General features: G+C 45.2%; 1 protein-coding gene across 1 annotated transcript in view; it reads right to left on the bottom strand.

The window, feature by feature from the left end:
- The window catches only part of TBC1D32 (TBC1 domain family member 32), a 959,368-nt gene that overhangs the window by 592,014 nt on the left and 354,692 nt on the right, over positions 1 to 12,662 (bottom strand). The window contains exon 17 of the mRNA XM_086926728.1: positions 9,571 to 9,772. Within this exon, the coding sequence (XP_086782854.1) occupies positions 9,571 to 9,772 (202 nt within the window). The remainder of the gene's footprint in view (positions 1 to 9,570; positions 9,773 to 12,662) is intronic.

The raw sequence follows: 12,662 nt of genomic DNA, 5'->3' as shown, positions 1-12,662 counted from the left end.
AGCACATAGCTAGTCCCAAACCCACTCACACAACCACTTACACACCTATTCACACACCACCCCAAACCAAGGTTGTAGGGACGCTATAGTTAGCAAATAGTATTAAAAACCATAGAAATCCAAAGAAAACCAAAGGTTACAGGGAAGTTCTAGTTAGGAAACAAAATTTTAAAAACCTTAGAATTCACTGAAAAAAAACAAAGGTTACAGGGACATTATAGTTAGGTTCAGATTTTCCAGAAACAAAACCATAAAAATACAGCTGTTCTAGTTATCTCAAGTAACTATAACTCAGGCCCTCGCCACGCACTACTAACTACCCCACATATTACACCATTCATGACCTCTTCTTTGACATCTTAGATATCTCTGTTACATTTGCAGTGAAATTATTAATGAGAAAACTGTGCATGGTGGGGGCACAAGTTATAGTTTTTAAAATGTTATTTCCCAGCTATAATGTCCTGTAACTTTTGTTTTTTTTCCAGTAAATATATTCCCATAATCTGTTTTTAGAATTTTTAAAGCAGTCATTATTTGTTCCCGGAAATCTTGCATTGGCACTTGATGTTATCAACAGACTAACATGAATGCGGAGAATGTTGGTTCTGTCAGACAGACTAACAGCATACATTTTCAACTTATCAAGGACTGACCTCGTATCACTTGGCTACCTCATGGAGCTATAACACTTTCTTTCAGCTTGATGGTTAATACCACCAGCATACATCTTCCATGTAGGGTTAACTTTCTTTAAATTTCCTTGCTAATTGTTCTTCAACTTAAAAGTGACCAGGTCTTGATCCTCTTTCTCTTATCTAATCTGTCTTCCAATTAATGACATTGTTCTTCCACCACAGTACAACACAGTTTTTAATACTCGAGATACCAGATTTGCTTCGACTAAGTGCTAATACTACATTTATTACTAAAAACGAAAAAAGTATACTTTAAATAAACATTTGCTAAATCGATCTCTAGTTTCTATTTCACAACTTCCTAAAACACTGCATTGCTCCGGAATCTTCTGCATAGGTATTCTACTTAATTTACTACTTTTTTAAAGTAGACTCCTTCTTAATTTACTTACTATCTGGGATTTAGAATGCAGGAACCTTTCAACATCTTGGACAACTACTATCTCAATCCTTTTTTTGATATTCAGAATTTTACTACTGTGAATCTTTTGCCCATTAATGCATTCACTTTGTACTTTTGTGCTTGGGTTGCTTCTGGTTTGCAAAAACAACAGGTGATGGACCGAATGAGGATCAATGTCACACATTCAACCCAGTCAAAAGATCTGGGTCCTAATCCATCGTTTTTTTGCACTCCACACCACCCTGGGTTAGACAATGGCGATATGCAAATCAGCTCTGACCCTGTGCCCCATGGGAACAGTCCAGTCCGAACTACAAAAGCCATGTCCTTCCCAGAACGGAATCAAGCATCCGAGGACCGGACCGGTTTCGAGGTAACACCTTTCATCAGCCCGGCTAGCTTGACTCCAGTGGTGTGGAGTGCCTGGGACCCACGTCTGGGCATCCCCAGTACACTTATAGCGAGTTTGCAAAAACAACAGGTGATGGACCGAATGAGGATCAATGTCACACATTCAACCCAGTCAAAAGATCTGGGTCCTAATCCATCGTTTTTTTGCACTCCACACCACCCTGGGTTAGACAATGGCGATATGCAAATCAGCTCTGACCCTGTGCCCCATGGGAACAGTCCAGTCCGAACTACAAAAGCCATGTCCTTCCCAGAACGGAATCAAGCATCCGAGGACCGGACCGGTTTCGAGGTAACACCTTTCATCAGCCCGGCTAGCTTGACTCCAGTGGTGTGGAGTGCCTGGGACCCACGTCTGGGCATCCCCAGTACACTTATAGCGAGTTTGCAAAAACAACAGGTGATGGACCGAATGAGGATCAATGTCACACATTCAACCCAGTCAAAAGATCTGGGTCCTAATCCATCGTTTTTTTGCACTCCACACCACCCTGGGTTAGACAATGGCGATATGCAAATCAGCTCTGACCCTGTGCCCCATGGGAACAGTCCAGTCCGAACTACAAAAGCCATGTCCTTCCCAGAACGGAATCAAGCATCCGAGGACCGGACCGGTTTCGAGGTAACACCTTTCATCAGCCCGGCTAGCTTGACTCCAGTGGTGTGGAGTGCCTGGGACCCACGTCTGGGCATCCCCAGTACACTTATAGCGAGTTTGCAAAAACAACAGGTGATGGACCGAATGAGGATCAATGTCACACATTCAACCCAGTCAAAAGATCTGGGTCCTAATCCATCGTTTTTTTGCACTCCACACCACCCTGGGTTAGACAATGGCGATATGCAAATCAGCTCTGACCCTGTGCCCCATGGGAACAGTCCAGTCCGAACTACAAAAGCCATGTCCTTCCCAGAACGGAATCAAGCATCCGAGGACCGGACCGGTTTCGAGGTAACACCTTTCATCAGCCCGGCTAGCTTGACTCCAGTGGTGTGGAGTGCCTGGGACCCACGTCTGGGCATCCCCAGTACACTTATAGCGAGTTTGCAAAAACAACAGGTGATGGACCGAATGAGGATCAATGTCACACATTCAACCCAGTCAAAAGATCTGGGTCCTAATCCATCGTTTTTTTTGCACTCCACACCACCCTGGGTTAGACAATGGCGATATGCAAATCAGCTCTGACCCTGTGCCCCATGGGAACAGTCCAGTCCGAACTACAAAAGCCATGTCCTTCCCAGAACGGAATCAAGCATCCGAGGACCGGACCGGTTTCGAGGTAACACCTTTCATCAGCCCGGCTAGCTTGACTCCAGTGGTGTGGAGTGCCTGGGACCCACGTCTGGGCATCCCCAGTACACTTATAGCGAGTTTGCAAAAACAACAGGTGATGGACCGAATGAGGATCAATGTCACACATTCAACCCAGTCAAAAGATCTGGGTCCTAATCCATCGTTTTTTTGCACTCCACACCACCCTGGGTTAGACAATGGCGATATGCAAATCAGCTCTGACCCTGTGCCCCATGGGAACAGTCCAGTCCGAACTACAAAAGCCATGTCCTTCCCAGAACGGAATCAAGCATCCGAGGACCGGACCGGTTTCGAGGTAACACCTTTCATCAGCCCGGCTAGCTTGACTCCAGTGGTGTGGAGTGCCTGGGACCCACGTCTGGGCATCCCCAGTACACTTATAGCGAGTTTGCAAAAACAACAGGTGATGGACCGAATGAGGATCAATGTCACACATTCAACCCAGTCAAAAGATCTGGGTCCTAATCCATCGTTTTTTTGCACTCCACACCACCCTGGGTTAGACAATGGCGATATGCAAATCAGCTCTGACCCTGTGCCCCATGGGAACAGTCCAGTCCGAACTACAAAAGCCATGTCCTTCCCAGAACGGAATCAAGCATCCGAGGACCGGACCGGTTTCGAGGTAACACCTTTCATCAGCCCGGCTAGCTTGACTCCAGTGGTGTGGAGTGCCTGGGACCCACGTCTGGGCATCCCCAGTACACTTATAGCGAGTTTGCAAAAACAACAGGTGATGGACCGAATGAGGATCAATGTCACACATTCAACCCAGTCAAAAGATCTGGGTCCTAATCCATCGTTTTTTTGCACTCCACACCACCCTGGGTTAGACAATGGCGATATGCAAATCAGCTCTGACCCTGTGCCCCATGGGAACAGTCCAGTCCGAACTACAAAAGCCATGTCCTTCCCAGAACGGAATCAAGCATCAGAGGACCGGACCGGTTTCGAGGTAACACCTTTCATCAGCCCGGCTAGCTTGACTCCAGTGGTGAGGAGTGCCTGGGACCCACGTCTGGGCATCCCCAGTACACTTATAGCGAGTTTGCAAAAACAACAGGTGATGGACCGAATGAGGATCAATGTCACACATTCAACCCAGTCAAAAGATCTGGGTCCTAATCCATCGTTTTTTTGCACTCCACACCACCCTGGGTTAGACAATGGCGATATGCAAATCAGCTCTGACCCTGTGCCCCATGGGAACATTCCAGTCCGAACTACAAAAGCCATGTCCTTCCCAGAACGGAATCAAGCATCCGAGGACCGGACCGGTTTCGAGGTAACACCTTTCATCAGCCCGGCTAGCTTGACTCCAGTGGTGTGGAGTGCCTGGGACCCACGTCTGGGCATCCCCAGTACACTTATAGCGAGTTTGCAAAAACAACAGGTGATGGACCGAATGAGGATCAATGTCACACATTCAACCCAGTCAAAAGATCTGGGTCCTAATCCATCGTTTTTTTGCACTCCACACCACCCTGGGTTAGACAATGGCGATATGCAAATCAGCTCTGACCCTGTGCCCCATGGGAACAGTCCAGTCCGAACTACAAAAGCCATGTCCTTCCCAGAACGGAATCAAGCATCCGAGGACCGGACCGGTTTCGAGGTAACACCTTTCATCAGCCCGGCTAGCTTGACTCCAGTGGTGTGGAGTGCCTGGGACCCACGTCTGGGCATCCCCAGTACACTTATAGCGAGTTTGCAAAAACAACAGGTGATGGACCGAATGAGGATCAATGTCACACATTCAACCCAGTCAAAAGATCTGGGTCCTAATCCATCGTTTTTTTGCACTCCACACCACCCTGGGTTAGACAATGGCGATATGCAAATCAGCTCTGACCCTGTGCCCCATGGGAACAGTCCAGTCCGAACTACAAAAGCCATGTCCTTCCCAGAACGGAATCAAGCATCCGAGGATCTGGATCTTCTTTAAAGTCAGTAGTATATGATTTTCACTATAGTAATCTAGCAAAATGTTCATGAATATTGTACACTGTATTGTTATGTGCTTACTTGCAGCCCTTCCAAATTTCCAAGGAAGAACCCACATATTGGCTGTGCTCATTATGTGGGCTGAATCAGGGTACCATTAGTGGCTGTTCTTACAATGAATCTGATGTAGAGATTGCACAATGTCTCATGGTCCAGAAAATCCATCAATTCCTCGGCAGATATTTTACTTCATGCTTTCCTGGGCTGGTATTTTCTTTAAACTAACCACTCGATAACGTATTGGAAGTTATAAATGTGACAACCATCATCATTTACAAAGTGACTCAGTTAGCCAAATAGATTATATGATGAATATGTATGTATATTTGAAACCACAGTGCCACAATCTCGCTCTGGGGCTGCTTTCTTCGTCAGTACATGCACAGGCAAGAGTACCTGTATTATACACACAGACATCTCCAAACAATCCTGTTAGAGCGGTGGTAAAAGCACTCAAAATTACAATAAACGCTTAGTTTAAGGAGAAGCGAACTACAGATCCTGACATTTTTCATAAGAAATTTTTGGTCACAGGTCTAGGTAGCGAGGCCACGGAGAACAATACAAATAGTGCTTACAGTGCAACCAACATAGGAAAAGGAAAGTAACATGTGTCACTGGTATGTGCCCCAACATATCTGCCATCTTGGAATGCTACAAGAATAATATATACTTAAGGGCAAATAATTAAACTACCTTTCACAAGAACAAATGATACAGTACATAAACACACATTGTCAAATAAAAGATAGTTGCATAACTAACATTCATTTAACATGTTTAAAACCATCTGTTTATCATAACCCGTCATATGAGCATTTTATCTCTGCCCCAGAGGCAAGAGGACTAATGTTGTACGGTTGTTCTGAAGTAATCTTCCAGGAGAAAGACCTTCAGCTTCTCCAAGAGGGAGACTTAGATATGCACTTGAGTCGGCAAAGTCAGGACTCTTGAAAGATCCTGGAAGAACATGAGCTGCCCCAAATACCACCTACCTTGGCATTGGGAGTGCTCACAGCTACTACCTCCCAATAGGTTTGGTTACACATCTTTAACTAAACAAGCATTTAAAATGCATTGAGGCAAGTTTGAGCTATTGGCATTGTAAATTACAATGCCTTTTATTTATGTTTTGAGTTTTAAAACATAAATAAAAGGCATTGTAATTTACAATACTAATAGATTAAACTCTAGCAAATATGAGACCTATAGCATTACAATAAAGGGCCTACTCGACAGCTCGTTAGATTGTAAATATCAGAGGAAGAGACCAGCCTAAGACGTCTTCAAAGTAGTGATAAATAGTGCAGAGAAGAAGATGTGTAAGTGTTGTAAATTACACAGACACAAAGTGTGAAGCGAGAAATACATATGATCCGAGCTATAAACACTAAAAAAGCGCTCCACCACCTTTCGCTCTGTGATTACACTGCCGCGGCTCAGAAAAAAGAGCGAGAGGGGATAGCTAGTTCCGCCCTCTATGTGATATGAGTGTGCAGTGTGGCATTGTGTAATGTCATCGCTATCTTTGGCCTAATAACAAACATGCCAGCTGTAGTAGGGCCCTGGCTTCACCTCCTGGTGCAGGGTGGGCTGTGCTTTATGGCAGGCATGGAGGGAGGGAGCGATGGTCTCGGCTGCAGCTCTGGCCTCGTACAGTGTCCCTGCTAATACTGGTGAGCGAGAGGCACTGAGGTGGTGGTATTGGTATTGGTGGTGGTGGTATTGGTATTGGTGGTGCTGGTATTGGTGGCTGTGGTACTGGTGGCATTGGTGGTATTGGTGGCGGTGACATAGCTGGAGGTGGAGGTATTGGTGGTGGTAGTGTTGGTATTGGTAGTGGTGATGGTGGTATTGGTGCTGATGGAATTGGTGGTGGTGTAATTGGTGGTGGTATTGGTGGAGGTGGTGGTATGGATGGTGGTGGTGTTGGTGGTGGTATTGGTGGTGGTGATAGTGGTGGTGGCAGTAGTGGTATTGATGGTGGTAGTGGTGGTGGTATTGGTGGTGGTGGCTTTGATGGTGGTATTGCTGGTGGTATTGTTAATGGTGGAATTGGTGGTGGTGGTATTGGTAGTGGAGGTGGTATTGGCAGTATTGGCGATGGTGGTATCGGTGGTGGTGGTGGTATTGGTAGGGGTGGCGGCATTGGTGGTGGTGGTATTGGTGGTGGTATTGATGGTGGTGGTATTGGTGGTGGTGGTACTGGTGGAGGTAATGGTATTGGTGGTGGTGGTATTTGCGGTCATATTGATGTGTGGTGGTGGTATTAGTGGTGGAGGTATTGGAGTCGGTATTGGTGGTGGCGTTGATGTTAATAAAAGAGGCTTTTAAAAACAACCCGTCAGTTGGCTTTAGTACAGATGACATGTAACACAGATGTGCTGTTATCAGCTTCAGCTCATTAGCACAGGATTATGTGCTACCTAGAATTCACTTGACTTTTGCTAATCATTTCTAAATCCATTTTACTTGGGGGTGGGGGGGGTTGAAACAGACACGAGATAATGCTGGATTAAAGTGATTGAAAGCAGGCACCCGTGTTACAGGGACGGCCATGTTGCTTAAAAAAACACAAGCGGTTTTAGCTGAAGCAGCGCTTGTCGGGCCTGCAGTAAGAGAAACTCACTAAAGTAAATAGTGCTTACAGACTAAATAACAGGTCCTGTGTAACAACCGAAGTAAAAGGGCCAGTCGCATGGGATGGTGCAAATGAAGACAAGGCCGTACTAAGGAGGGACCAACAAGCCTATTAACGAATTTGAAGGCAGCATTTACGAAAGATTATGACACAAGCCAACGAAAAATATGGGAGAAGAGTGGGCGCGACTTCTCTCCCATACTGCCCTTCAGCAGTCTCACAAAGCCAGCAATGCATGCGTGCTGCCGCTAGGCTCGACCTAAAAAAAATCTCTCCACCACATTGCCTATGGCAAAAAGTCCACACACTGCACTTTGGCAAACATGAGCTTATCTGTTCCTCCTCATTCTACAAGCTCTCAACGGTCTTGTAAACATCTGTCACAAAGATTTTGAGAAGTAAATATATTATGCAACCTCTCCCACTGAAAAGCCCATGTAAGTATCACCAAAATGGAACTTTGTATCCTGGCCCCTCTCGAAACCAAATGGGGCAATACGTGCCTTTTTCCTGGAATCGTCACCCTGGATATAACAACACAGCACAATTACCAGACTTTTATAGAACCCAATGCAGGGACAGGACAGAGGCAAATTACTTGACAATCAAAAACTTGCCATAGTTGACGAAGATAATTCAGATTAAGGTGAATGAGCAACTATTTACATATCTGGTACTCAACTTCATTTTCTGTGACTTCCAATAAGGCTTTTGCTGCAGCACTGAAACCACCACAAAGTTTGTGTAAGGATAAATCACAGGACAAAGAATCATTTTAAAAATCCTACAACTCTGCATTGCATGTGATATTGTAGACTACATCGCTCAACCTCTTAAGAGTAGACCGGTGGAATAAGGTGCACAGTATTTTCTCCTTCTGAGCACTCTCATCAGTTATAAGTTAGTATATTTATCTCCGTGTCTGACAGAGTCTCGTGCAGCGTGGCACAAGAGCCTGCATTCTCCTATATATTCTGTTCAATCTCAACTATGATCCCACGTGCTTGTGTTCCGGACAATCACAGCATTTTTCATATACGTTGAGTTCATAACTAGGAAGCAAAGTTGCTTAAGGGAGTATTGAACATGCTTCATACCTAGGTCATATGAAGGGGCATCCAGAGAGGCAAAATTTGGCACCAACCAAAAATAGAAACTAGATTTTGGCAGACATCTTGGAATGGCAGAATCTGCAGCCGTCTTGAAATGATCATTTGCTGTAGAGTAACAAAGTAAAGAGGACACTTCAGGAAACTATTTCGGAAAGACCTGCTTCCCAGAACTACTTCCAGGAAGTAGCCTACTTCACAGGGTATAGCGTAGCCCTTCAGGCTAGTGATCCTTAAAGGCCATGTGATCAGTACAAAATGCTGGCAAATCTCAGAGCAGGTTGAGATCCACCGAGATGGGTGTAACCGATCTTGAATAGAAACAAATATTAAATTTAATGGACCACTGTTATTGATAAGCACTGAGAATGAGAGGTAATTGGGGCATTAGGCTACGTGCAATGGGTTTTCAGTGACTGCAGGAAAAGCATGACTGGAGGCAGCGTCCTACTTTCACCCAGTATATGACCTTTCTTTCATATTTCCCTGTATGTAATCTTGTTTCTCGCCTCCAAGCAGTGAAGCAAAGGTTTTATTGCTGCCTTTTTCAGTAGGTCATCTTGAACTCAGCAGGAAAGCAACTCTTGCAACTAATATTGCAATATTATATCCCATATCAGACATTACAAGTAGGGGTGGGCGGAATTTGCGGAATCGCGTTACGCAAATCTCCTCAACATGGTAAAAAATCTCTGCGAACAAGCAAAAATTCCGCGAACACGTGGAATTGCTTGTTCGCGAGGCCTTTTTACTGTTCGCAATCGCTGTTTGAGTGCTCGGGGAGAAATATCTTGCGAACACGCATTTGAGAATGCGAACAAGCAAAAAATTTTGCGAAGTCGAGGAATGCAGAATTTTGGGCAATTTCGCGCCCTTTGCGGAACGCGATATTACCCAAATTCCGCTAGCGGAACAGGATTTCCCGTCCAGGCCTAATTACAACTAGTAACTCATTAAAGTGGTTTCTTTAGATTGCAAAACATTACCTGTTTCCAAGCTTCTGAAATGGCTTGATGCAAACCATATGGCATTAGGACCTGTAGACCCTCGCATGTGTTGTACATTTGACGACATACAAAAATGAAGGCTCCTCTTATAACTGGCAGCATTTCAGGATCTGAGAAAAAAGAAACGTCTTCGCTCAAAAGCTTCTTTGTAAACTGGGCGATGGTATGAGCACCTATAAGACTGGAGGAAAACAGAAGCTGTGTTTGTATTATAAGCAATGCAAGACACTGTTTAGTTTTATTTTGTGTCTTAGTCCAAACGAGATAGGCATAATAAGATTTTGACAGTACAATTTTACAGTTTGCATTAATAGTGTCTTATCACAATCCTTCATCTCCGGGAACTGGGAACCCTAGGGATATATCCCCAAAGTGAAGTGTCGCTGTGTTCAGTTTTTTTTTATTTTTTATAATTGTTATTATTGGTGCTCGGGAACTGGTGGCCCCTGGAGATGGATTGACAAATGCAGAGGGGCCTCCACGATTGCCCCCTGCCGGCCACAGTTTCCCATTGCGCAATGGGCCCTGGAGAAGTGATTCCAAACAGTGCCATTCAGGCTACATCCAGGGTGCTCCAGACAGGAGTGTGGATGTCTACTTGGGTCCCGCGAGATCTATCTTTTCTCCCCTCTCTCCCTCTCCACTCTACAGAAGTTTTTAAGTTGGGGTGGACAGTTTCAAAAGGTGAGTACCTCTGTCTATTACTGGTTTGACGCGTCACCACTCCGACCTTGCTGCACATCATTTTGGCACATTTCACGATAAAGAATTAAAGTGATTTACTGAAAGACCTCTCTGACAGCCTGTAATTATGCCCACAACAGCCACACCTGCCTGGTCCATTCCCTCCAAAAATTCAAAGCTGAACCAATCCCGTGATTGACTTCTAAGGTCTGGCCTTTCACATTTCTCCTCATTTGGATGAGCATTCTTAGGCCTGGTGCAATTTAAAAAGTAATCAGCACCTGCAAATTCCAACCCTACCCTTTCCTATCCCAGGAATTGGCCCAAGCACTGGCAAATGGGCTTACTGGGTGGGGCGGCCTGCGATCCTCCAGCCGGCCAGCAGGATAATTAACTTGGGTCAGTGGGACAAGAAAAGCCTGGAATCGAGTGATAGAAGGAGTGCATTAATGAAAAGTACAAACAAAGCTGCCCTCGGGTCCATTTTTTACCACAGGAACAGTATGGCACTTTAATCTGTAGGCCCAATTATCGCAAACCTGTACTTTGGTGCAGTTTTCACCTGTTAAGTATAATACAGTAAGCACACTCTTTTCAGGTAAGAACTTCAGACTTACACTATAAATGCCCACTCACATTATAAAGCCTACACCAAGAGAGAACCATCCATGAAGGGTCCTTTTTGTGACAGAGTAATCCTGAGAAGACTGCTCTCTCCACTTTTGAATGAACCATCTCCAAACCTGTCTTTTGAGCAGGAACTTGGCTAGGGTTGCATTTGTGCAGCATTACACCTTTAGGTGGCATTTTTAATGAGACACAGGCATGTTTCTACTGAGTAGCCGGTGCGTCACTAGGAACAAGATTTTCTCGATGACATTTTCTGCCAGCACGTACTTTCTGCTGCAGAAGAAAACACACCTGTTTATTGCAGCAGTCATTAAAATGTTGAAATAATTTGCTAGACACCCCATTTTAAAATATTTCTAAACTGTATGGTTTATTAGCAAATACGTTTAGAAAGTGTGTTTTTAGTCCAGTTAAAGAATAAAACGTGTAACGTCAAAAGATCCGGCTTTAATCTGGCAATGCATGAAAATACAGCCATTCACAAATGCTGGCCACATGCAGGGCCTGCGCGAATGCTGCTTATGAGGTTAATGATTTCCCTATTGGTATTTGCCAATGCTGTGAAAAAGTAGCAAAAAGGACAGCTTTCATTGTAGAGTGAATAAATGAGAAAAAAAGTTCAATGTGACTAACAGGGCGATCAAGTCTAATTTTGAGATTTAAAATGGACCTTGATGCATTCCAACAGAAGCACTTAACAGACTGATACAACAAACACCTAACAGGAGGGGAGGTGAGAGGATTAGACGCCTCTGGGTGGTGTCAATCCCACTCTATATATATATATATATTTTTAAGCAATGGTACCGATATGTCTCTCACACAACTGTGCCGTCAAGCCAGACATAAAAAATGAAATGAATGATCCAACCTTGCCATCACCCAAACTCTCACTGAAGAACAAGTTACTTGCCTTCGGTAACGATATATCTGTAAGAAACAGTAGTTAGTATTAGATTCCTTACCTTAGAATATCCCCAGGCGTCAGTCTGGATCCGGAAACTTTTGCGTAGCAGTACCCCTGCGCGTCGGTAGGTGTCGTCTGCAGGCGTCCCCTGCGGCTCCGCCTCCGTCGTCGGCGTCGTGCGCCGTGATGACGTCGCTGGAGTATATAGACGCCGCCTCCGCGCGCTGACGTCAGTTCTTTGCACACAGCTTTTCCGCGCCAGAACACGCAGAGCCATGTGAGAACCAACACTGGTGCCATTTGAAACTAGGGCCCTGAAAGGGATGTCCTTAACCCTAGGTATCAGTTCGCAGAACGGGGAGGATGAGTGGGGCGGTAAGGAATCTAATACTAACTACTGTTTCTTACAGATATATCGTTAGCGAAGGTAAGTAACTTGTTCATCTGAAAGAAACAGGTTAGTATTAGATTCCTTACCTTAGAATAGATACCCCAGCAATACCAACCCCGGTGGTGAGTCTGCGAACCAATACAATCCTACACCAGAAAGTCCTGGAGGACAGAACGGCCAAAGAAGCCATCCCTCCGGACTTGACTGTCCAGGCAGTAGTGCCTCCCAAAGGTGTGCAGCGAGGCCCACGTAGCCGCCTGGCAAATGTCCTGCAAGGGAACTCCCCGGCCCAGGGCAGTAGTAGCCGCCATGGCCCGAGTGGAATGGGCCCTCAGACCAACAGGAGGCTCCTTCCGAGCCAAAGAGTAGCACGCTTTGATGCACAGAACGACCCACCGAGAGATGGTCCGTTTATGTACCGCCTGTCCCTTCTTCGCACCCACGTAGCCAACAAACAGT

Source organism: Lissotriton vulgaris, chromosome 6, assembly GCF_964263255.1.
Source record: "Lissotriton vulgaris chromosome 6, aLisVul1.2, whole genome shotgun sequence".
NCBI classification, from domain to species: Eukaryota; Metazoa; Chordata; class Amphibia; order Caudata; family Salamandridae; genus Lissotriton; species Lissotriton vulgaris.
Note: the sequence above shows the minus strand (reverse complement) of the source record. Positions and strands in the feature narration are given on the sequence as shown.